General features: G+C 39.2%; 1 protein-coding gene across 2 annotated transcripts in view; it reads left to right on the top strand.

Moving 5' to 3' along the window:
* The window catches only part of LOC121318779 (connector enhancer of kinase suppressor of ras 2-like), a 102434-nt gene continuing 75388 nt past the window's right edge, over positions 1 to 27046 (top strand). For both annotated transcript variants that reach the window (XM_041255821.1, XM_041255822.1), the window contains exons 1-2: positions 1 to 255; positions 24824 to 24987. In XM_041255821.1, the coding sequence (XP_041111755.1) occupies positions 192 to 255; positions 24824 to 24987 (228 nt within the window). In that variant the 5' untranslated portion in view covers positions 1 to 191. The remainder of the gene's footprint in view (positions 256 to 24823; positions 24988 to 27046) is intronic.

Below are 27046 nucleotides of genomic sequence, written 5' to 3' on the forward strand. Positions count from 1 at the left end.
GGGACATCAGCCACGGCAGCTCAGCTGTATGTGTGTGTGTGGATTGCACCATCATACGCTCCCCTGTACCTACTTACAGCCATGCTTTGAAAGACTATCTATATCTGTTACATATATACATTTATATTTTGTATTACTGATTAATCAAAGCATTGCTCATTTGGCGTGAGTAGAAGAAAGTGACTTCGGCTATGGCTTTAGTAATGGAACCTATTAGCAAATGGACACCCAAGCAAGTACTGGACTGGATGAAAGGTATTTTCGCACGCTTTTACCCTTTTTTTTGCGTATATAATGATGCCTCTATCCGTCCAATGCATGTCGGATGAAACGCTTTTGGACTTAATCTGCTGTTTAAGTTTTTTTGTTTGTTCAAACGCTATATGTGGTATTTATGGTCATATGATTTTTCTGTATAGACCCTTCCTCACGAGTATGTGCATTTGATTTGTCTAATCGCATTGTGTGCGGATCGTGATTTTGGTTGTTCAATAGGACCCCTTTTCTTTCACAGATCAGGTGAGGTGATGCAGCGGCTTGCATGTGTGACTAAGTGGTGAAAACCATAGCACTCGATTTGCTTATCATAATATCAAGAACGAAGAAACTGCTACGGGGCTCTAAGGCTTGTGTACATTCCTTCCTTCTCTCTTATTTGATCTGATTGGGTTCACCCGATTATTTTGCTGAGCATTTTTTTATTAATTACTCCCCTATTGCAAACCTAGCTTGATAAACCTAGCAGCACCATGGACAGTGCAGACTTGCTTTATATGGAAACGGTACGGATCAGCCTAATTTTCTTATTATATGTTTCATTGGAGAGAACCACAACCCCAATTTGCATTAATTACCGTAGCCTAGGCCTAGTGTTCAAGTAAGGGAATTAACACATTGGAATACGTTAGCGCCTTCATTAGCCGCGTTTAGCGTTAAGATGGTAGGAGTCGTGTTGTTATGAATAACGCTTCTCAGAACACAGGAATGGCACGATTCTCACAAAACCAAGTGTGCGTAGACACTTAACTTTAAAGTCTAAAGAGTTATTCAAAGTGTATCTATCTATCTATCTATCTATCTATCTATCTATCTATCTATATATATATATATATATAGATATATATATCTATATATATTGTATCATATATTATATATATATATATATTATAATAATCGACGGTGTTCTAAAATCGGTATGCATCGAAAGAAAAAATAAATGTAGATGCCATATAAAATGGGAATAAATATTGATTTGTTTACACCTTGTTAATATATTAATGATTTACCTTAGGGGAAAATCAGCGACTGTGGCTTTTTGTAGGTGGACATGCCTCCAGTATATCCCGCTCACCTGACCCATCTTAAATTGGTTTGATTTAATGAGCTTGTGGACGTTAGCAGTTTGACGTGTCACTTCGCTGGGCATGTGGAGATGCTAATTACTCTATGCAGATCAAGCCAAGATATAACCTGTGAAAATAGAATGGTACATTTCAGACTGTGTTGGTGGATCTATACGACGGCAGCCATGGTCAGCGGTTTTAGAAATCTATACTGGAATGGGAATCACACCAATAATAAAACCCGAGAGCAAAAAATAAACATAATAATAATAGGCCTAAGCTAAATCCAGATCCTTCAGTAGACATTGCACACAATGGACTCCCACGTAGAGTCTACTAGGAAACTGTATTCCAGTATATAAGGCAATACCCATTCACACAGTCATGCTTCATGCTAGTATAGGAGAGGATTTTTAATCAGCTGTGTGTTATTTTTTTTATTTAATAAACGTTATTCTAGAGTGATTATTATTAAAAGTAACTTTGATAACCGGTGGATCCAAAACTTAGTTTTTAACGGGATTATTGTCATGAAACTTTTGACTGTTGATTTTCACCTACATACTAAAAATGTAACTGCATTTTAGGATTGATCTGTCTACATGGTAATAACTATGCAAACCCTATTGCAAATGAGTTAGTTAATGCAACGAAAGCTGGATAACAAATAGTTGTTTGTGTGTATGTGTGTTTACAATTATGTTGGGTGGCTGATTTATCGATCTGTTTTATGATTAATACTGGGGTGATGTATATGACATTCTTTTTTTTTTATTTTGCTCAGAATAAAATTATGCAAAAAAAAAAGTGAATTCAATGTATGTATTGAAAAAAATAAACGAACACTTACAATAATATAAATAATATAAATAAATAACCAGTAATCATTTTATCAGACATGTAGCCGTTTTGTAATGTACGTTATAATATGGTATAAATACAATAAATAAATACACAAATCAGCGTATCAACAAAGACACACCTGTAAGTCTAAACGAAATGATTAAGAAATATGGTTTCAATATTCAGATAAGAACATTACAAATATCTTCGTCCATACGCAAAGCTTCTCATCAAAGATGCGTGATGCTGTGAATGCAGTTTACTTTTCAGATTAGCGCAGTGCCCGGTTAAAGCCTCAATTAGAAACGGTGGTTATTTTAACACGAGCCGCAGAAAGACAGTACAGCAGAATACATTAAATCTGGGGATAGAATCCTGCAAACAGACTCTCCAGTGTAGGACTCTATATGGTAGTTGGACAGTAATGCGTGTATATAATAACCTCGATGAGTTATTGTTTCAACCTCCAACATTCGGGTTTACCCTTTATGTATGCGAAGAGACGCTCTAGAATACCTCAAAAACTGTTGCACTAATAATATACAGCTATAGCGTACCGTACCAGCACAAGATGTGGAAGGAGGGAAATTCTACACCTCATCTGAGGCTCATACAGCTAACTTTTTTAAATGAGCAAATGGGGTAAAAGAAAAAGGAAAAAAAGACACATAACTAAGCATATGTAGGCTTAGCAAATCCGCTTGCGCAGCACACACTGGTGTTTGAGGTTTATTGTGCAAAATGATCAGGTGTCAGACTTAACTATCTGCAAATCACATTTTAAATGTGTTATTCCTTTTTATTTTTGTCTTTTACTTTTTATCATTTTGGCTGCTCCAATCTGCTACTAAGTTTTTTACATTTTTTTTTTTGTAGATGTCATTTTATTGCTGATAAGAGAATATTTGGTTATCCATGATCTTTTCTTGATTCCAGAAAAAAGTCGCCACTCACCCCTACATCACAGGTATAGGGATATTGTGCTTACTTTATAACTAAAGTATGAGTTGCTTCTTTGTTATTCAATGCATATTCCACACTCCAGTGCACCACAGTTTCCCCACACACCAGAAGGTAATTATATCAAATTCAATTACAGTACTTAACAGCCTGTGAAAAGATGTAGCCTCACATTAGGGTCATTGCTAACTACAGTCTGGAGGTCTACAGACTACAAGGAAACATAAAGCAGTAGAAAAAGTTTTTAGTGCAGTCTGCCTAATTGTATAAACCAGTGTTAGGTTAGTAGTCGTTTCTGTACTTCCATCAGGCAAGCAGAAAGCAGTCGCAATATCTTTTTTTTATATTCAAGCTATCACAGCTGCCTACAGCCTATCCATTCAGTGAAGGGTTAGCTAATCAGTTGAATCATCTTGGGAGAAATGACCACAAGCAGAATGATAGATGTTTATTCCTATCTGTCCACTGTCTGGGGAACAGTTTCCCTATAATTCATTCTGATGTTATAGCAACTGTAGGTATAATAGGCTACTAAAGATGGGGGAGATTGCCCTTTTCATTTCCTGCCACTGTGCTATAATCATTTCATTCATGTACCACTATAAGCCCCGACTTCTACAAGACCTGTTGCAGTTTTATCATTGGAACCCCATCTCTCTGACAGTTTTGATATCAATACTTTAAACAGCGATTTAGTATGACAGTGAGAAATCACTGTTATTTTACCCAATGTGTCCTTATTGTTTAAATTATATTTGAATCAGCTCTTAAATTCATGTTTAACCTCCAAGTACATTAGGGACACCAGAGTGTAAACAATAATCATGCAACACTCTGCCTCTTGTATAAATACATCAATAAACTTGCCACTTAACACTGCAGCATTTCTTACTCAACTTGGCCGTTGCTTTGCAGGGAAACAAGTTAATGGTCACTCTCTGATGTATCAGATGTGCTTGAAGGTTAGACACGATTCGGAGAGCTCTATGGAGGGTGCTTTATACATTTTCCTTTTTTTTTTTCGTCGCCAATGGTTTTTACTCCTGTTTTCTCCCCAATTTGGAATGCCCAGTTATATTTTTTATTCCAGTTCACCGCTGCAACCCCCCTGCAACTCGAGGAATGGAGGTTGAAACATGCGTCCTCCGAAACATGTTCCTGCCAATCTGTCATTTTTTGCACTGCTGCTCCACAGTGAAGCCACCAGACCTATAGTGCCGGAGGACAACACAGATCTGAATGGCTCCACTGCAGACGCCCTATCAGCCACAGGGGTCACTGGTGTGCTGTGAATCACGACACTTAGCTGTTGACCTAAGACCTCCCTACGGGAGGGATGGCCTGCCACAAGTCCGGTTGTGCACACACGGCGGCTGGGGGATCCTTACCCTGGTGGGGGGGGGGTTACAGTGTCAGCAGCCGTTACCTGTAAGCTTGGACACTAGCGGATTCGAACCTGTGATCGCCAGGCTATAGGGTGCATCCTGCACCACACGGAGAGCTTTTACTGGATGCTCCACTCGGAAGCCCCTATACATTTTACTTTTTAAAAAGTCACCAGGACGTGGTGACTGAAACAGAATATGGTACAAATTGAATTTAAGCCAGATGAACGCATTTGTTAAAATAACCATTTGGTTCTTTCTCTTGTTTTGTGTTTTTTCAGCCCAGTGATCTGGAGAAAATAGAAACGTGTTGTTTCAAATTTGAAATCAAACTCCTGCTAGAAATGTTATGTTCCTCGTTCTTTATTTTCCTGTATGTTCTTCATAATTAAAGCTGTTTAAATATATTGCTCAAAGAATTCCTTTGCCGCATGGAGACAGTGCAGGCTGGGTCACACAGCTGCTGAATATTGTATTGCTCAATGTAGTCATATTGCTAGTAAAAAATTTTGCTTATAGAATCAACTAGAAATTTACCATTTTGTTTCCAGTATGAGTGTTGGGAGGGGTCATGTACTATTACGAAACCAAGATAGAGCATTATGACTGGTATTAGATGCTATTAAAACCAAAATACATTTACACTGCACACAGTGCCACCAGTGACCAAGATTGTAATGGATGTTTCTGCAATTGGGACTGTAACTTTGAATGTTTATCATTAGCCCATTTTCTTAAGATTTTTATTTTTTTATTTTATTTTGTAACGTGGTGAATTTGCACTTGAATTTGAAGTTTCCTTATGCGATGCGATTCTGTGCTGTGGAAATTGTCTTATTTGGATTTTTGTCCCTGAGCCTCTGTTATGCCTAGAAGAGAAGCTCTTATAGATGATTTTAAAAAGAGAAAAATATGAGCATTAGGGTGATTCACACACTCACACGCACACCGTGAAACCGTGAAACTGCCTGTGAAGCTGGCGTCACCACGGTGACAGAGCAGGACCAGGTGTACAGATTGTTACATTGATGCTTCAAACATTCTCCAGCACAGAGACAAGGGACCTTGAAGCACAAGCTAACACAGTACTAATCCATACTTCAAGCCTCTCATATCTGCCCATAAAGGCATCGAAGAGGTTCCCAGGCAGATCCTCGGTGTGAAAATACAACCTTCCAAAAAGTATTGGCCTGTGTCAGTTGCACATGCCTTCTAGTATTTGAGATGAGTATTAAAAAAAAATCCCCTGTTAACCCTATTCCACCTTTATTCCTTGGAATGCGCTCTTCTGTGCTTAGCAACTGGGTTAGCAACACATGTCAATGTGGCAGACAATAAAGGATTCCCACTCGCATGAAATTACAGAATATGTAGGTCTATTAGGCAAATACGTGGAAGGGGAGAGAGGGTGTTTAGTGCTGACAATGAAGCAACTCAGTTGTTAATTGTGGGTTGTGCCTGGTGTTTAATGTGTTTCGGGGAATTGGTGTGAACCATATAAAGCAGGGCTTCCCAACCCTGATCCTGAGCTCTCAATTATTGAACTAGACCCTTAATTAAACTTAATTAGACCATTTTAATCGTTCTCAGCTCCTAAAAAGTTGCAGAGTTCAAGTTACTTCTAAAATGTTATAGCTAGCCTGAAATCTGCAACTGTTTTAAGACCTGAAAACAAGTAAAAATATCTAATTAAGCACATTATTAGTTCAGTTAAAGGCTTAGTTAAGTAATTGAGAACTCAGTTGGAATGAAAACCAAAAGACACAGGGGGTCCCCAGGACCAGGGTTGGGAGGCCCCGATATAAAGGGTCTTGCTAATCAGATTAAATGAGTTTGGTTATTGTGTGTGTGGTTTTTATTTTTGTAACACTTTATTAAGCAAGAATTAAAAAGTCATTAGCCTGTGTATCAGCTTTGCATGGAAATGTAAAATAAATACACTGTAAGAAACAGATGGAGGATGAACCAACAGTACTGAGCTTTGTGTTTTGTAATGAATAGTGATTCACGTCTCTAGATTTACAAACGGTTTTTCCTTGGCATATGTTCTTGAGGGTATCAGAAGGTCAAGCCTGCTTGAGCATGGGATCTGGGATTGGCCGAACTAATATTTTAAATCGCTCTGCTAAATTTGATGCAACTTTGCCTGGGCACTTATTACAAGAGGTTGTGCCAGGGTCACCACAGTATTTAGAAACTATTTAGAAACTGTTTGAGTGTTATTGCTCACTTAAGTGTGCTTTCTCAATGTGAAAGACCATAAACTTGGCACACCTAACAACAAAACAATAAAATAGTCAATAGACAAGAACAATCACATTTTCACCCCAAACCCCCCTCCCCATCCCACACCCCCATCCAACTAATCCATTAATAAATTGTGACAAAAGCGCTAACGGGTTCTAGAACAACCTGTCGTGTACTACATTGTATGACAAGTGGAATCTCTCTGCCATTCACTTTCACTGGGATTCCAAATCGCGTTTTCCTGCAAAAAAACAACAGACAAACCCACACTAAAGGCTCCATTGCGACTGCAGCCTGTCGCTGAGCAGAATGACTGATTTAGCTGAAGTCAGATTCAGAGTAGAAACATCACAGACCTGCCAGAACACCAAAATATAACATAAAGCTATATTTACAGAGTGCTTCTATTTCTGGATGAAATCCTCAACTTCCACTGGGATTTTATCCACTGAGAAAACTTCCATCATTTAACTGATATGCTAGTACATTGAACCTTTTCAATTATCATTGAACCCCTATCCTTTTCTTGCTTTTTTGAAAGGAGACATTTAAGTTTGGGATGACTGGCATCAGGCCAATGCCCAGCCACATGTCCTGGGAAAAGGAAATATCACACTGATGCAGCTTTTTGCAGCCTGGAAGGCTCTTACAGAAAGCCCATTGTGATCTCGAGGATTCACTGTCTTTCTCCTCTTTTATCAATGTGTATTTCTATTGTGTTTTAAAGTTCAGGCTCTTTTATAGCTGAGACACAGTAGCATCAGCAAGAATTGGACAATCAATCTTTGCTGACTCCAGGTCCTGATCAGAAAGGATGTACAGTACTTGGCTGAGAGCTCGTGCTTATGACAGGCTGTCTTTCGTGTTTGAACTCTCTTCGCCATTGAGCGAGGATAGCAGAGGCATTGCTCCTGTGATCAAACCTGTTCTAATGGCTGAGGGGGCAGTTCAGCCCATCAGAGTCTATAGCTCTCTATTGAACTGGTCCTGTCCAGTTGGGTCTCTCCCAAGCAGACAATTGTCATTGTTAGGAGGACTGTCAATCATAATTCATGCGTAAAAGCTATATTCCAACTCCAGAATAGTAGACCATGGGGAATAGTAGGATAGGGGGGCTTTTGACAGCTTATAATATGCAAAATCTTTAATGTGTTCAATGTGACCACCATGTGTTTCCACAATGGAATTACCCACAGCAGATTGCAGCAAGCCCACTTGAACTGTACGCAGTTGGTGGCCAATAGCACCCAGGCTCTTTTGCCCATGATATGTTATATTACTCTACAGCACATCCCTATTCACTGGAATACCTAAACATTTTATTTCACTTTTGAACTACATTGTATTTGCATTTATTAAAACGATTGCAACCCAATTGGCTAATACAGGCTCACATAACTAACAATGGTGATTTCTCACAAAAGCCACACTTGCAGTCAATAGTACCCTTTGAAATCACACCTTCGATCACAAATTCATCAGTTTTTAACCCTCGGGGCAGTAAATACGTACTTAATAATATGCTGAGTATAGTATTGCTGTATATATAATAACTGCAAGTCTTAGAGAAATGAAATGCAATACAGTTGGTAACTGATTATCTATGTAGCATTGATCTTGTATTGAATAATTACACGTTTAGCTGAAGGCTGTTCTGTGGTGTGTAATTCCCTGATTTCAGGGATCACCCCAGTTGTTTTTGTTGTTTAAGTAAAATTGAAAAAGGAAAGGAAATGTTAGAGAACCTGACAGTCTTGTTCAAATTCACCACACATACTGTACAAGTCTTCTCCTCTGACTTTTCTACCGTCGTTTTCACTTTATCACCAGCTGCTTCGTAGCAAAGCTTCCTGGATCCTCCTGTGTTTGTTTCCCTTCTTTTGGGTGTTTTTAAGATTTATAGATTTATTTAAATAAACACTGTACTTCATAAATGTTTGTGGACTAGCCTCTATTTATTTAATTGACCCCTACAATACACATGAATAATGAAGCTTGATTTGGGGCACATGTCCTATAATATGAAAAAGTGTATAATAAAATAAGATGGGGCTTAACATAAATGACCTACAGGTCATTTTGACTTATTCTGGTTATACCATATTAGAAAACTTACATACAGAGATTTTGTTTCCCCTTCAAATCATTTTTTTGTTATCCTTTCATACATGGCTATACTAGCTTGCTGTGAAGAAATCCTTGCTCAGACATTGTTTCAGTCTACAGTGTATATGCAGGTGCTGGTGACGTCAATGTGTCTGACAGTAATGACGGGACTGGTTGATGTTTCTCATAATGATAATTGAAGCAACTTGTGATTTGTTTTAGAATTGAGTCTTGGGTTAGGGTAATAAAATAATTTCAATTGATAATGTCTTACAACGATCATAATTGCAGCAATTTCTGACAATAGGAAACATCTATCAGAATTTACCACCCTGTGTCTATTGAGAAGCAAATTCTTGTCTGGTTACTTGCCAGATTTTTAGCAGTAGTGGATTTTGGTGCGCACACACATTCTCTACACACACAGATTTATTTGTATTTCTTAACAAAAAATAATTTGTGAGCATGCTTTGTGGTCAGATTTCCCTAGCTGTAGTACATTCTGATAGAGAACAACACAGTGGGTGTTGTTTATTTGCAGTGTGGCCTGACAGACTGTCTCAATCAGATTGTTTCTTTTTCTGAGGATGGAGGGTGAAGCAGGGGCTTTGTTTATCAGGGTTACTGGCCTTGAATGTCCCTGGTGTACAGCATTGGCTCCAGTTGAATTGTCACAGTCACTATCAGTATCACTATCATTATAATTTGTCATACAGTGTATACAGTATATGTACTATTTGCATGAAGTAGAGCAGAATTCTACTGTACAGGACACTCAGTCTGTGCATCTTCTTTTCTGATTGTCTGTTTTTCAGGTTGTATGTTAATAACCGCTTGCATGTATTTAATCAAAATAGAGTTTAAAAACAGTCTTTAAATATCTTTGTGAGTTATGGCTGACATGCCCTGATTCTCAGAGCTGTTTACTCTCAATAGTCACTAGTGCAAGTTTTCAGTAAGCCCACCTCCCTCCACATACACATTAAAGTAATCAAATGAGAGACAGAAAAAAAAAAAAACCTCTGACATTTAATGGCTTATATTCGTGAAACTGCTCTAGACTGCTGTCAGTTTCTTAAACAAAGTGATAGAAAAGGTTTAATGCATATAACAGATTCTTTTTAAAAAAGGCCACTCTTTAATGAGTTCATTGTTTGTGTGCTCTCTATGTTGTACCTGGTGTGAGGTGTTGCATAGCCAGAACTAAAATGGAACTGTAAGCCTTCATCCTTGGGGTAAGCTTCAGTGGTTCACCGACGGGCACACAATTCAGCAGTTGAAGAGAAAGGCTGAGCACCTGAACCAGCTAGTCAAAAACAACAGCAGCTGTCTGAGCTCTCCAACAGAATTAGGCTGCACCGTAGCATTACTCATCATTCACCACATTGACTTGCATACTACAAGGGCAGTGTGGCAAAAAAATAAGGCACAGGTGGACTGGGTTTGGTCAAGAATGTGCCATTATTGCAGCAACATTTGCTTCTGATAAGACTGGTGTGGGGCAGTGAGATGGGGAAGCATATTAACATTGCACGGTACAGCAAAGATTCTGGTTCTCCACCTCATGACGAGGTCTTATCAATAGAGAATCATGCAGAACACTCATATTTAACACAATAGAATATTAAACGGGTAGGTAGTGAATATTAGGACTTCAGGCCAAACCTAAAAATGATGTGTAGGTTGCCCCTTTAAGAGTAGCTACTAAAACGGGTCACATATTTGAGCATGGTTATTAATGAGCGTGATTGCCTGTAAATTCAAAACTAGTTTACACTCCATTAGCCGCGGAGCCCATTGCTGGCTCTGACTGTCAATGAGAAGCGGAGCTTGGGGGAGGGGGAGAGGGGCTGTGCTTCAGGGAATGAGGCAGACTGTGATGTGTGTGTGCTTCACACAACATAGACATGAGGCAACACACAAGATCTTTATAGAAGTGTATCATTTAATTAAGCTTGATTTTCAATATTGTAGTTAAGTCTGCTTTTCCCATGCTTAAACCATGTATTTACCATCCTTTAGCATACTTATGTGATTTACCATGCTTGCCTGTGCTTTACCATGATGTTGTGGTACTGTGCTTTACTACATTTTGATATGCTTTTACCATGGTATACCACAGTGAAGCCTGGATGCTGATTTTCCTTATTACTAGGTTATAAAACCCTATTTCCCTGCTGAAATTGTTGTGTCCCATGTTGAAATTGTCAGTTCTATGGGTGTTTTCTGTAAAGTTTTATTAGTATGACAATAAAAAACTATTTCATTTGTTTACATTGTTTACAGATGACACCCATAACCTCCTACTGCTGCAGGTGTATTCCTATTTAATTTACAGTGACGCACATAGGCTGTGCAGCTATACACAATCAAGAGAGTTAAAAAGCTCTCTGATGTAATATGCTGCACTAAGGTTAAACTAGACGAATGTAGCGCACATGATGTAGAAATTGCTTTCCTGGTTAATAAGACAACAGAAAAACAAATGTGGGAATCCTCACTCGGTGATCCCTGGCAGAATTCATCGCGGCACACGCACACAGGCACACATGCACACACGCACCCACGCACACACGCACACACGCATACACGCACACAGGCACACACGCACACAGGCACACAACAACCATACCGTGGTTGAAGCTCAAAGACAAGGCTTTTCCAAGTCTTCAAGCACAGAGACCGTCAGAGGCAGCGTATTCCTTTTACAGAAAAAAAACAAACAAACAAAAAAATGTCTGGCCCCTTCCCAGGGCTTGCTGTCTGCTAGCTTTCAATTTGCAACAGACCCATTAAAGCTGGCAATTCATTTAACAAGATGCAGTGCTGCCTGCTCCCTGCCACCACCATGTGACAGCACACATGAGTCATAGAGGGGCTGCAGGCAAGGCAATCCCCTCTCTCCCTGTGTAAATAAAAAATGAAATGTAAAACTTTTAAATTAGGAGCTTTGTAAGTTATTCTGCTCGTAGATGAATAGCTTGTGGGTGTTTTTGGTGTTTCAGGGAGAATCTTTTTTTTTTTTTTTTTTTTTTTTTAAATAATAAAGCATGTTTTGTTTACAAATTTTCAATTAAATCAAACCAGCCATTCCTAAGCAGGAAGAGTCGTGATCTTTCGTAGACACAAGCAAAGAAATACCCAAACAGGAAAATGTGTAACACAGAAAGGAATTGTGCTTGTGAAAAATAACAAAGAAAAAATGAGATGGGGTCGAAGACTGGACCTGGCTGCGCACTCAGCCGCTAAAAAACATATAGTAGTTTTTTATTGCCGATTTGTATCTGTCTCTTTAATCCTCTTATCATCTTATTTTTGTGCCCCCCCTCTCTTAATTACATTTCCCCCTCTTCAATCCTCACTCCACTCACTCTTCATCTCTATCACAATCTTTCTCCATCTTAATCTCTTTTCCTCCCCTCTCTTGTCACTCTTTCAGTTGGTTCTGCAGTCCCCTATCTTCTTTTTCCTTGTACTCTCTCATCCTCCTTCTCTGTCCCTCTGTATTTGCCTTTTTTCTCACTCATCCTACTTCTTCACTCCTTTTCTGCCTCTCTTTTCACTCCCACTCCCTTTTTCTCTCCCTTTCTTTTTAGCTGCTATTCCCTCATCAACTCTCTCTCTCACTCTCTGCATCTGCCTTCACTGCAATATTTCTTTATGTGGGTTTCATGCTCCCCCCTCTTCCAGCTGTACTGCTCTTGGCTGATTCAATATATAAACACCCTTTGCTCCTGAACAATCCATCTCTTGTGTTTGTCCAACATGTGTTTGTGTGTGTGTGTGTGTGTGTGTGTGTGTGTGTGTGTGTGTGTGACACTGCAGACTGTTTCCACATAAAATGTGCCTTTCTTAGCAAAGAATTGGTGGGCAAAATGTAAGTCACCTTTGACTCTTGTGATCCAGTCCAGGAGAAGGTAAAGCTAAGAAACAACAAGCGTCTTGAAACCAGGCTGGGGAACAGCTTGAGCACGGCAATTTCAGAGGTATCACTGATAATTCATTTATTAAAGAGGACTTTGCTATTGGTTTGCCTAGCAACCGTTGCCAAGCTGTCTGGTCAGCAGCACTGGCCCAACACAGTCGTTCATTGGATTCTACAGCTTGCTGAAACCAGCCCAAGCTCCTGGCTGTAGCTTCTCTTACTGGCAATAACAATTGCCAAGGCAACAGCCTGGGCAGAAGTATTCTCTATTGGATTTATAAAGCATACTCGTAAGGTATTCTGGATCTTGAGGAGGAGGAGTAACTGAATGGAAAAATAATTTTGGTAATGAGATTAGAAGCAAGGTACTTCAGCTGGGATTATCTGCTAGTAAAAACTTCTGATTTGAGTGACTGGTTATGGGGTATTTGCTGTCCATTTTACCCCGCTTAGATTACTAAATATCTTATAATCCCTGAGTAGATAATCACCCACTCTTCAGATGTATGCAAACCATTTGGATATGCAAGCTGTCTTGCAGATCTTGTACTTGGTTTGGGGGGTTTATTTTCCATTTAACCCCAAACGAACACCCTGCTCTGTTAATATTTGGATAACGCCCCATCTTCAAATATTAGGATAAAGATGGTAACAAGCAAAATGACTCATGAGTACCACCGAAATGCTATCTATTCAAGTGGAACATTTGTGGTATTTCTGCAGTGGTGACTGGCAAGACTGGTATCATGTTGAATGTCTTGACAGTCTTGGCAGTTTTGTGGTGAGGTGAAGAACAGATCCGCGGTGAGATTCCTGATGTGGGTTCTTCCTCTTGTAAGACCAGATTCATTATGGAAGCAAGCAAACCACTCATAGTGCTGTGTACACCGTAGCACAGGCACGGCTACTTAGCAACCTTCCTGTAAGCAGCCATGCGGCTCTTCAAAGATATTAACAGCAAATATGACTTGACAATTAAAAGCAAAATCGGGGCTCGGAGCCAAGAAACTCCAAATGAATGAAGGTTCTAGCCAGCCAATATGGTCGCTAATAGTCCCCGAGTACTTTTATTTTATTTTTAATTTTCATCAAGCACATTACAGAGCTGGCAGGGCTGGCAAAAATGGTTACTGCAAAGGTTATCTCAAAGCATGTATACAGGCTGTTCTCGCTACTATTCTAAGGCATAGAAGTGCAACTTGGGAAATGCCAGCGAAAAGGATGAATAGCAAGATTTTAGCACTTCTGTCTTGGCTTACTGAAGCTGACGCGTATTAATATTTTTGCATTAACTGCCTAAAGTGACCACCATAAAGAACACATCATTATTTAAATGCAGTTGTCATTATTGTAGTAATCACTAATAAAATACCTTTTTCTGAAAAAAAAAGTGTTGCTCAGATGTTTTATTAGGAAAACTTTTAATAGAAATTTAAATTAGCATTTTAATATAGCTTTCATCACAAATTGAAATTCTATAGCTCGTTTGTTGGGAGAGGGCTGTTATCACAGCATGTACCTTGTTTTCATGTGAAAAAAAAATCAGTTCATCCGTGACTGATCCATATACAGCCATGTGGCGTAAATACAAAAATGAAATTCCTACCAATACAGAAATTACACTATAAGGAAATTCACTTCCATTTAACTTTTTGTGTTTTCTGTAGATCTACTATTAAATGAAAGAGGTAGAAAAAAACGTGTTTAGCATTTCTATCACTGTTATTCATTACCCTCACATAATTGTTCTAATTTAGTGCACAGGTGTACTGAAAACATCTCATCTGCAACATGTAGATTCCTGCGTGCAATCCAGTACTTGCACCAAATTGAATTCATGCTGTCTTTGCTGAATGCAAACATCTCATGCATTGCTGGTACAGAGTTATATTTAAAACAAGACCTGTACAACTGTTGCAATTGAATTGGCTACAACATTGAATACAACATTTCAACAGCTCCTGCCTGAAACTAAGCTCTTAAAATGAAAAAACGAAAATGGTCCAATGAAAACTGATGTAGTCCTTGCTCCCATGATGCATACCGTATCACATAAACTGGTCTCATGACAGCAATGGTGCTGTTGCCACATTTACTTATCGATCCCCATTTTTGGGCCAACTGACATGTTAATGTCGTGATCTGTCAGTTTTACCACCGAGTGTCGGTTCACATTTGTTACTTGTGGGTTTGACGATAGGAGATTCTACATTCGTTAGGGAGAAGGAGATTAGTGTTGACATGTCTCAGTGGCACAACAAACATCTGGGCCCTGTGTCATCTGTGTGTGAGCTTTAGCTCCGAGTGTATAAACACAGCCAACGCACAAGGCACAATTAAGCCTGCAAGACCAAAGCAAGACCAAAATGTTGACATAAACAAATATCAAAATGAGACAGCTATGGACAAGACTTGACTTCTGTGTGAATAAAAATAGATGTCACATTTGGGTCAATATCAGTCAGCATGTATATAGTCACATTCTCTGTAATGCCTGTGCTACCTTCCTCGAACGGTTTTTACAATTGTACATTAGCATCTACCTGTCAGGAATATATAACAGTCCTTGCTAATGTGCCTAATTTTGTTCGATTAACATTTGCCTCTCGGGCTTCTTCAAGCTGTAATGTAGCATCACCTGCAAACATTAAGTCATCTACCAGCCTAAAGCCTTTAAAACAGTAAACCAGATTGTGTGTGTTAATGCTGTTAATTGATGTTGTGTTTGAATAATGTTTTTTTTTTTTTTCCCTGCACCTTCTCACATGTGCATTTATCGTCTGGGAATCATTATGCTAGACAATGACCTAAAGTACAGCTGTCTTACAACACAAGATGGGTCATACTGATCTAGCAGACCAAACAAACACAGTGCTTGTGAATATGTTTGTATTCATTTGACTTCTATAGCTTTACCTAAGAAAACAGATACAGCAAATCACATATTCTCCTGGAATATGAATCTTGTCTTGACCTGCTTCTAAGAGGCTGGTTCAATTAAAAGAAATAACACAAAGCTCTCTCGAACTAGGTAAGCCAGTGAAGTGTGTGAAAGTAGGTCAGGGCTAAATGGAGTGTCATACCTTAAAATCACTACCTGCAAGCTGGCATTGAAGACTTTTCTATACTTGATAACAACACATGGGCATTTTTTTAACAAAGTCTTAACTGGCCTCTAATCTAATGGAATTTTTTGCACCTTAAAAATTTCTCTTTTAATATACACACACAACGAAACACTGCATCCTGATGAACAGTCCCAGGTGTGGCTCTCTTTAGCACAGCGGTTTATAAGGGGGAGTGTTGTGTCTGTTTTATATGCTTTAAAAAAAAAAAAAAAAACAGCACAAGAACTGAGCAGAATTTAGTGTGGTTTCAGAATATCAAACACTGTCAGTAAATTCACTAAGAAAAGGAATAGTTCATCTGTGTGTTTTGTGGTAGGGCGGGTAATGGGACTACAAAAGAGATGCCTTAGAGCTGATGGGCAGGAGCAGCCCAAAGGAGATTCCAAACGTTGTGGCTCCTTACTCAAACAAGCACAGTTACAGATGTACTGGATGTTTTCATCAGATCTGCCTGCTGTTCAGATCAAGCCATACCTCCTGCCTTCAAATGTCACTGGTGAGTGACAGCTTTTAACAGACGCAGTTACCAGCAGGGGTAGGGATGTCAGATAATGACATTTTCCATTATTGATAACAGGCTAGAAAATGTTAAGATAATCAACCCTGTTATACAAAAGAACAAATTTTATACCATGCATGTGGTGTCACAATAACGGCTTTGCCAAGCTTTGAATACAGAGCAATGTTTAACCAGTAAAACAAAAATGAATTACATAATTAAATCTATCCTTATCACGGTTAATAATGGGTGGGAAAAACAGAAAACAATTTTGTGGGTAACTCCAAAATGATCAAGTTGCCAGTAAAGAACTAATTTTGATTTCTTTCTTTTGTTTCTCAAAAAAAAAAAAAAAACATCTGCCAGGAAATAAAAATCAAGGCAATGATAAATAACCTTGTCTTAGGAAGCTTCAGTTATTATCAAGTCATTTAATGTCCCAGTTCCACAACATTTCATTTCAAGGCAATAAATAATCCATAAAAATGATGGATAATTTAACTCATCCCAAACCTAGTAGGACAATAATGATTGAGCTGATTGGTAAAAGAGTGCAGTCTGGCTTGCTCACAGTTAAGTTAGAGTAATAGCTTTGCCTGCTTTACTGCTAGTATTTGTCATTCACACAACCAGATGGATTCTTTCCCATGAACTATCTCTTTTGGAGCCTGCTCTTGAGCGGAGGTGTGAAATAGTTTGGGAGGATAACCTTGGCACCATCAGCATGACCTCTTTAATTGAGTCTCTCAATTGACTGCTTGAAATGGCTGAAAGACAGGAACAGTGACACTGCATTTTTCATGTTATTTTTATGTCTGCTACTTTGTATCTGCTATACTTTGGAATCGTAAGTGTGGAATAGTTATTTTTAACATCCAGGGATCCTCGATAGATAGTGGAGTTGCTGGTTTGTCCATCTGTCTGTTTGTCTTATATTTAAAGCTACCTGTATATTTATTGCAATCCGATTGTGATGAAACTTGGTTCGGACATTCTTTAGCTCAAGCGCTCAAGAGTAGTACAGTCTAGGTCACAGAGCCAGCTTATTGATTTGTGATTGGATGGCTAATGAAATGGATGGTGTTTTTTTTTTTTTTTCCAAGAAGTTATTCAATATGCTGAGATTATGGTAAATGTGCAGTATGATATACGTGTGGCACTCAGACATTTGTATAATGTATATATTTGCATGGAATATGTATGCTACAACTTACATTTTAAAGTATAGTGCAGCTAACTGTAAATAAATCCTGCAGTGAAGAAGCTGATTCTCATAGTTAAGGTCAAATGATCAAATACATGTCATCAATACTACTACTTCAACTTATAATAATAATAATAATAATAATAATAATAATAATAATAATAATAATAATAATAATAATAATAATAATAATAATCCATTCCATTACTATTTTGCTGCAGCACAGCTCCAGAAATTGATATCCTGTACCAACATTTCCTTTGTATGCTAATTAGTTCTACTCAGAGGTGTCAAACGTGTGTCCAAATAAACAGTAATCAAAGAAGGTAGATTGGACATTTCTGTTTAATACAAACAAACAAACAAACAAACAAACAACCCCAGAACACTGCAGGGGGGTGGAGCGAGCGTGATGGGGTATGCTGGGCTCCTGTGGCATGCTGGGAAGGGTGGCAGGTCATCTGGATGACTTATTATTAGAGCTGCTGCAGGCCAGGGCTCCAGCTTCTCATTCTTCATCCGGTGGCAACAGTCCCACACTCTGCTACTGTGCTAACTGCGTTCATTGATTTGCTGATGAGTCAATAATGCATCTGGCAGTGGAACAAGAGGAGGAGTCACGAGGGGCATGTGGGAGAGGTGGGGGCTTTGCTGACAACATGGGCACGCTGCCTATGTTGTGTATTGCTTCTCGATGACAACAATAGCCAGATTACACTATTAGAATCAAATGCAGCCCTTTATACTGTATGGGGAGTGCTTTAGCCCCAACTTTCATACTCATCGTACCGGGGGTAGTGTTTAGATAGTGACAGCAATACACAAACTGTGTGGAAGCAGCCTTCAGACAGAACCAGCATGGGAAGCCCAAATGAGACTTCTTAGATTTGTTTTGAGTAGAGCTTGCCTAATTGCATTTTATGCAGTCGAAGATCTACAATGCCATGGCTGTGAGTTAAGAGGCAATGGAAGCACAAGGCAATTACAATGGCATGAGCCATTGGTAGAATGGCACCACTGTGACAACAGGATCACAATGGTCAGGTACTTAATTGCTGTATAATGGTATCAGGCGCTCCAGATCCACTGTGTTAGCATTGCTGGTCTCATTTTTGTTTAAATAATTTCAGCGGTTTGGAGGGCCAAAGGCAATATGTCATAAGTGGCTGCTGCAAGGTGTTCTGCCAGTTTCAGCTGAAAGGCTTTGACACACTGGCTGGCTGGGTCTGATTCCTAACTACTAGCCCTACACTGGGGTTTATTACCACCTGTGGGGAAGCATATCCTTAGCAATGAGGCTATAGTAGATCACACTTTAAAGTTTCACATACCAATTAAGATGAAACTTGCTAAGGTCATTCTTTAGCAATCCTTATAGAATCTGGGACTACAAGGAAATGAATGTCAGTTGTGAGATACATATGTGCGTACAAGATTTCTTACATTGCTCTTATATCTAGAGCCAGGGTCTCTCACTGGGGGTAGCGACTCCCTGAGGAGTCCTGCAAAATGTATTCAGAATAATGCTTTCCTGTGATGTATTAATGAGGGGCTACGTTAGTAGGCTCTAGAGAGTTCCAATTATAAATGTTTGAGAAGCACTGATCTGGAGAACCTCTTATCCAATTGTTATTGAGAATCGGGGGATGAATACAGAAACCTGTCAATCTGTGTGTGCTACGCCCATTTTAATATGCACATAGGGTGTATGTGATCTATTTATTTAATAACACTCTAAAAGCTCGCGGGGGAGGGTGGGGCTGTACAGCATGTAATAACGTACCTGTTTCAAGATCTTAATGCTGCCATTTTAATTTCCCCCAGCAGTGATTGACGTCCCAAAATACAATAAAAATGGTACATGCAAGAGTTTGTTCATGAGCTTAATAACTGCTCTGCTGACTACACTACATTCCTGATAAGAAGACCTTCTTTCAGTGAGAAAATGACATAGCGATAGCTTGCTTTGCCATTTAGAAAGGCAACATGTTAAACTGAAGAAAGTAAATGATACAGCCAACATTAAAGAACTAAAACGACTTCTTAATGCAACTGCGTTCTAACTGCATTTTGAGCTCACTGTTCTCACAAAGGGGACCCCCACCTCTAAGGGCAGGGTTCACAGTATCAATGGCTGAGCTGAAACACCTCCCAGCTGTCTCAGTTACACTTCCCGCATCGGCTTAAATCCTGTGAATGACAACACAATAGCAGCCTCCGTGTAGAACCCTCAGAAATGATCTTCATTTCACTGAAGGGCTTTGCAACATGAATTGAGTTGATGAAGTGCTGCTCGGTGACAGGACCAAAGACACAGAGTCTGAGGTCTGCTATTAACTTGACTTTGCTAACAAGCCTTTTCAGAATGGCAGAGAGGTTAGTTTTGCTGCTCTACATCTCTGCTTGAAGCCCTTCGCACCTTGGCAAGTGAACACAAGGAACGGCATTGAGAATTGATAAGTGTATGAGGCCTCCTAGTGCTGGCACACATCACAGCTGGGAAGGAAAATGTCTCCTGTCTGTGATAGTATGTAATTCCTGCTAGGAAGAGGACTAGGGTACCTGTCTTCTTCTGTCAGTGTTTGTGATTTCCTTTGGGCTGTTCTCAAATACGGCCACTTGGGTATGTGCCAGTCGTGCTCCACTGCATTTCAATAGCACCGCTGTTGCTAAATCTGGTAATGGATTTTCAGTGACTAGATGTTCCTATTACTGCATTGAAACTCCATTATACTTCGGGGTCTGAGACCTAAATCACAGCCTGCGTTGGTTTAAATTTTCTGTTTACCAATCATGCCACTGGCTCCCAGTAATTCTGCTTTCCTATCTGGAAGCTCTATCACCGAGAGCTCCATGGCAGATTGAATATAGGATGTGTTGGCTGGTTTAAGCTGCGCACATTCAGGACAGGAGATACCTTATCTTCATCATTTTTTTCTCTTTCAAACTGCAGAGAAATGCTGTGAATTCAAATAAAAGGTTACTGGCCGTTTAACCACATTGCACTGTAACTGACCTCCCAACAGCAGTTAGAATGTAGTGAGGCGTGTTCAAGTTTTTGTTTTCTTTTGATAAGGCTGGGTTGTCATTTTAATGTCCTGAAATATGTCTCGTTTGAAATGTGTCTTGTTTGTTTTTTTCTTTTGTTTGAGTGTTTCTCAGAGAAGTGAGAGACACATGGACGAGCATTACATTTTTTCTGTGGGATTGTCTCCCAGTTAAGTTTTGTATTCCATTTAAGACACTACTGTGTAAAATAAAACAGCTTAATCTACTTGCTCCCTAGGACAGGGTTTGAAGCACACAGTCAAACCCAAACACAAGCACACCTCATCTAGTCTTGTTCTATTTTTATGGTTGCTAAAAGACCAGTGTTAATCATGATAAAAGGGACCTGCTTAGATCCTATGTATAGTTTTATTGAATTTTAAATGAGGAATGAGCTTTATATTTTTCTATTTCTAATTATTCTTGGAAGCAGCATTGTTAATAAAGCTTGTCCACTGGTGACCAATCATGTGCAGTCAGTGTAACCAGATAATCAATTTCACACTCACTCATACTCACTTTAATCAAACAAATGTTTAATTATTTTGTAAGAAGGACAGCCTTGAAATTGAATATGGGAGGCAAAATTTAGCTAAGCTGCTAGAGAAAAAAATATAAACAGTAGTTTTGAAAAGCTTTAAAAAAACCTTTTCTAACCTGATCTCTATAACAATACTATCTGGAGACATTTTATTATGATGTAATCTCTTTATATATGTGTGCGTGCATGCGTGCGTGTGTGTGTAGGTTTATAGTGCTTGCTGGGTCAAAAAGGTCTCCACAAGGAAGGAAAGTCTGACAAAACCTACCTTGTGAGGACACAGGGAAAGTCTTTGTAATCTTTTAGATATTAAACTTTTTTTTTTTTTTTAAAGCAAACTAAAAGTGCCCAAATATTTAGTTTGTTGTTGACTTTCTCCTTGTGTGGAGTTTTGTTTGACTGGAGTTAGGAATAGTATAGCAATAGCATGGGGGGTGGGGCTTGTGATGATGGTTGATGACGAGGGTCTGGACAATCTAAAAATACCCATACTTAATGATGTAGTACTTGAACCTCCCCAGTTGTTGTTCTGCTGTTGTTTTCTAAGCGCTGCTTTCCTCTCCACAATCACTTCTTTTGTAACAGGACCCTACTTGACCCCACAGCACAGAACACCAGTGGAAGAATCTAGAAAAATAAATACAAATCATAAGTATAAAGAGGTGCTTGGGAAACACCCCTCATGTGGAGCCCTGATTGATTAACTGATTGCTTATTAAATTTAATATTGGCATTTATATAACACTTTTACATTGACTTAATAATGCTAACAATGCAGCCAATATGAAAACAGCATTAAGAACTCCATTATGTTATAAAGCTGAACAACACTGATGTGAAAATATATAAATAGCTTCTATGACTCATAGTTCTGACTCACTGTCTGAAATATTTTCAAGGGAAACCCCAGCAGCCCCCACCCCCAGCCAACCTCAGCTAGAATAATGCCCCCCATGCACGATGGTCCCAATTAGAGAGGAGGCTGGGAGATTGACGTGCCAGTCCTTGAAACCACTGTGCCGAGCTGTCCCGCGGGTGGGTAGTTGGGATTTTAAGCACGTCTCCACTTCAATCTGCCTCCAGTAAGGGGGTTCCAGTCGGCTGATTCATTCCAGCAGACATTCCCCATTACTGTGAGTCCCTCAGCTGTGTGGAAACAGAGCTAGGTTTGCACTCTAATATATTTCACAATTTGCTCATAGCCACCACTGAGGCACTGTGGTCTATAGTATTCAGGCATGGGGTTTGGGTTTGAAACTGAGGATTAAATAACTCCTGGGTTTGAATCTGCATTTGAAAATGGACTTACCGAGACAATGAGAGCCAGTCACTTGACCTCCTATTCTTAAATTGTAGCACCTCTGGATTCAAACAAAAAAAATACAGCACATATTATTACTGTGTTCTGTGGCGCTATTCAGCCGAAGTGTATCTTAACACTCGATGAGTCCTAAATTACTATTACATATATACAACACCAATGAAAAGTAATTCTGGCACTAGAAAAGGGAACTAACCCTTTCTGGACTTTGATCTGCTGTTAGATAATTAGATCATTAAGAATAATTGTTTTTTCTTTGTAGAATATACAAAGTGGAACTGTCCAAGGTGCTGATTGTTAATACCAGAGTTCCAAGAGCCTTTAAAAAAATGGTCAAGGGCACCTAGATGAAAATCTATTTCTGTTTAGCTACAGTAAAAGATGCTTCACTGGGAGTAGTCATAACTTTAACAATGCAATCATAAGAGTGTTATTAATAGTAATCTAAAATACTTCACAAATGCGCCATTATCAAGACACACACACAATTGGACAACATGTAGACCAAGAAGACTGCAGAATTGTACCTGCTGTTTAAGTTCAACTACTGCAGTTGCAGTATCTTTTAATACATTGTAGACCCTGATATTGATGTGCTCCAGCCATCTGAAATGTCTTTGTGCCAGGTAGTCTGTGCCGTCTGAGATGGCTTTATCATATAGTCTGGTATCAGGTATAAATTATGTCACATTAAAATAAGCTACATTGTTTAATTATTTTTATTAAACTTTAAATTATATATATATATATAAAGGTGCTGTGTAATGCAAGCTGATTTTCAGTCACTCAAGGTCAGAGTGGCCAGTTACTCACTCATGAGTAGCTTCACTGTACTCCTGTGGAGTCGCGATTAGCTGTATTGAAGATATTCTATGTATAGTGACCAGATAAATTAGAGTTATTGTAACTGCAGCCTAACCACATGGTTGCTGTATATATTGACTTACTGTATTTTTCAACTCAAGAATAAAAACAAGAATAAAATAAGCTAAAACGTTGTTTCTGCTGAACTGTTAATAGGTGCAGTGGTCCAGTGCTGATTACTCACTGGGTAAAGTAATCTTGTTATGCTGCACTAGTTGATAGCTGAAAGTATGCAGGAGTGATGCCTCAGGGTTGTTCTGTTGGATAAACTCCTGGGTAGCAATAGAGAGCCAGGCTCTCAGGGAGACGGGTCTACCACAAGGCTGGCAATTCCTTCTCACATTGTCTAGTCTGCTTTCACACAGACACACACGCACACGCACACACACACACACACACACACACGCACATACACACAGACACACACACACACACACACACACACACACACACACACACACACACACACATGCGTACACACACTCATACACACACAGACAGACATACACACTCACACGCATGCATGCACACACACAGACACACACATAGACACACACACTCACGCACATTACCACATACACACACTCACTCACGCACGCACACAGACACATGCACGCACACACACAGACACACACGCACACACACACACGCACATGCACACACACAGACACGCACACACACGCACATGCACACACACATATTACCTAGTCAAAGCAATAACCTCCTTGTGCTCCGTCTTTCTGGTGAGCCATTCTTGTAAGTGACTCTGCAGGTGATGCATAATTTACACACCCCAGTCTTGTATCTTGTAAAGCCCTTTATGATGGTGGTCCACTATGAAAGGTGCTATATATAAAAATAAAGATATTATTATTATTATTATTATTATTATTATTATTATTATTATTATTATTATTTATATTTATTGTTATTATTACAGCACTGAAAATGCAGTGTGTTTTTCTGGGGTTTCAAAAAATGAGGAGCTGTGTTGCTGTTTGAATGTGTCTTCAGATATAAATGTTATTACTTTATGGTGTTTGCAATAATTCTGAGCGGTATTGGGTTCTGTTACGCCCACATTGCATTATTAAAATTGTTCTCCAAATCTGCCTTTACCTGGCTTTGAGCTTGTCTGGAGAATCCTAACTGCCCGGACTCATGACAACATGTAATAAATTAAAGTAGTTGAACATTTAATTTAGTAGACTAGAGATTGACGTCAAATTTCAGGACCTTGGAGAGATGAATAATATTGTATATTTTATCACAGTCTAGAGCTGTTTTATTTATACAGAGCATTATTCAACAAATCAATGACTGTATATAGAAAATGCCTTCTGTGATGATGGGACACCATTGTAAACAGGATTTTAATGTGTTTTTTTTTTTTTTGGTTTCCTCTGCAGGACTTGACGACTGCCTTCAACAGTACATTAAGAATTTCGAGCGGGAGAAGATCAATGGGGAGCAGCTCCTTCACATCACCCACCAGGAGCTGGAGGAGCTGGGGGTCACCCGTATCGGACACCAGGAGCTCATTCTGGAGGCTGTGGATCTGCTCTGTGCACTGGTCAGTCTCCTGCACACACACACACACGCACTGCTGAATACACAGGGGCACACGTACCTGGGTCTGCATGCCAATGTCATAGAGCCCTATGCTGGAGCAAGAGAAAAGATGCCATTGAGAGGATTCAGACAATAAAGTCAGTAATTTTGTTTAGATTTACGTTTAGTAAGTACAAAGAGGTGTGTAACATTGAAAAAAAAACTGTTATAAAACTGGTAACAAACAACTTAGACAATCAGCGTCTCCATTTAATTAAACTCAGCTAAATCTAACCCCATAAGGCACTAAATGGTGGATCTAAACATTGAGGTAAAACTAATCTTGTTTAGGGTAATGCTTTTTTTTTTTTGCGCGTCGTTCTCTTTGGAGTGATGTTGTCTATGGCTGTTAGGATACATTGTTTTGAACAGACACATACCCCAGTTTGATCTGTAATTTCAGGCTTTCAAAAAAATATATATTGTTATCAAGTTTTTACATGAGTCTACTAACTTACTTACTTACTGAAAAGAGGAAATCCATGATGCAACAAATGTAGTACATGGGCCAGCATATCTAGTACAGGCAGCAAGAGAACTCTAGCAATTGAATTTTACAGGACACGTATATAGAGCTGACATGTTCAATGTAGACCTTATTGGCATTGCATCTTGCTGTTGGGGGTTTCACTGGTTTAATGGGTGCTTGTACCACCCCCTGGACCCATCCGAGCAGCCTTGCAGCATCACAGAGGGGGAACGCTGCCAGCTGTGTGCTAACAATCATGTCACTGTCTCTGTGTGTTCACTCAGACTGACAGGGTTTCATATGCTGCATTTCCATCTGCTCCTGCAAACTGGGCTGCAGAACTCATCCTGTCAAATAGGGCCTGCTGACGATTCCATCTGAAAAATCACTGTTGGCTTTTACAAATAGGAGGATACTGGTTACTAACCATCTGCATGTTTTTTTTTTCTATGCACCGTTTGCTAATAGATAGTCACAGTGATGTTTGTTTACTTATTAAAAGTCTTTTAACTGCTCATTAGGTGAATTCCAAGCAATTTGGAGAGACCGGTTTCTGCTAGGCCACGTTCTGGGTGTTGACAGTGTACCATTTTACATCAGTTTTGTTTTGTTATATTTTGCTAAAGGAATACAAACAGAAGGGATTTCAAATGGCTTTTAAATCAGTTCAAGTGATAGATTAAAGACTGGACATTAACACTACTACTACTACTACTACTAATAATAATAATAATAATAATAATAATAATAATAATAATAATAATAATAATAATAATTAATGGATGCCAATAATCTGTGCTAATAAGCAACTTGCAGATATGTTCAGTTTTAAGGCCACATTTAATTCATACTAGCATGCAGGCTGTGTATGATGTAAGAGCTGTGAAACACCTGTCAATTTGAGCCTGGGCTAATTCTCATCCCTGTGAACTTTATCTTTGTGAATCTTTATCACCTTGGGGGGAGGATTAGCCTAGGCTCAAATTCACAGGGGTGAAAGTTAGCCAGGGGTGGCATTAGGCTGTGACACGGGCAGCACAGCCTGGTAATCTCTTCTGATACAGGTCTGTAAATTTTGTTTTGTAGTTAAGGCAGATTTAAAACGTAGCTGTATTTATTTGTTACCCATATAGATTATATTTTGAAAGTGAAAAATAATAAGTAACTAAGTTACAGTATTTCTTTGGATTAAATATTGAAACTATTTATAATTAACACTTAATAAACCTTAAAGTACGGTATTCATATTTCGGAGTAGACCATACAGAACCATTCTGTGGGTCAACAAGGTCAGACTGCTTCTATTAATGACCAGTGGAATAGATGAAATACAGAGAGTGGTACACATTAATAATAAGGACATTTCTGGTGATCAGCTTTTCAGCTAGATCGCTGTTCTGTGCAGGTGTTGATTTGATGAACCTTTCTCACACATCTGCTGTCTCCTGTCTTCAGTTCCCTCCCGGTCAGCTTCAAAAGCACTTCCTGTCTCCTTCGGTGTCTCTCAGCCTGCTAATGCAACTGGAGCAGCACAATCCTCTGTTGCTTTACA

The sequence above is a fragment of the Polyodon spathula genome, chromosome 7 (assembly GCF_017654505.1).
Source record: "Polyodon spathula isolate WHYD16114869_AA chromosome 7, ASM1765450v1, whole genome shotgun sequence".
NCBI classification, from domain to species: Eukaryota; Metazoa; Chordata; class Actinopteri; order Acipenseriformes; family Polyodontidae; genus Polyodon; species Polyodon spathula.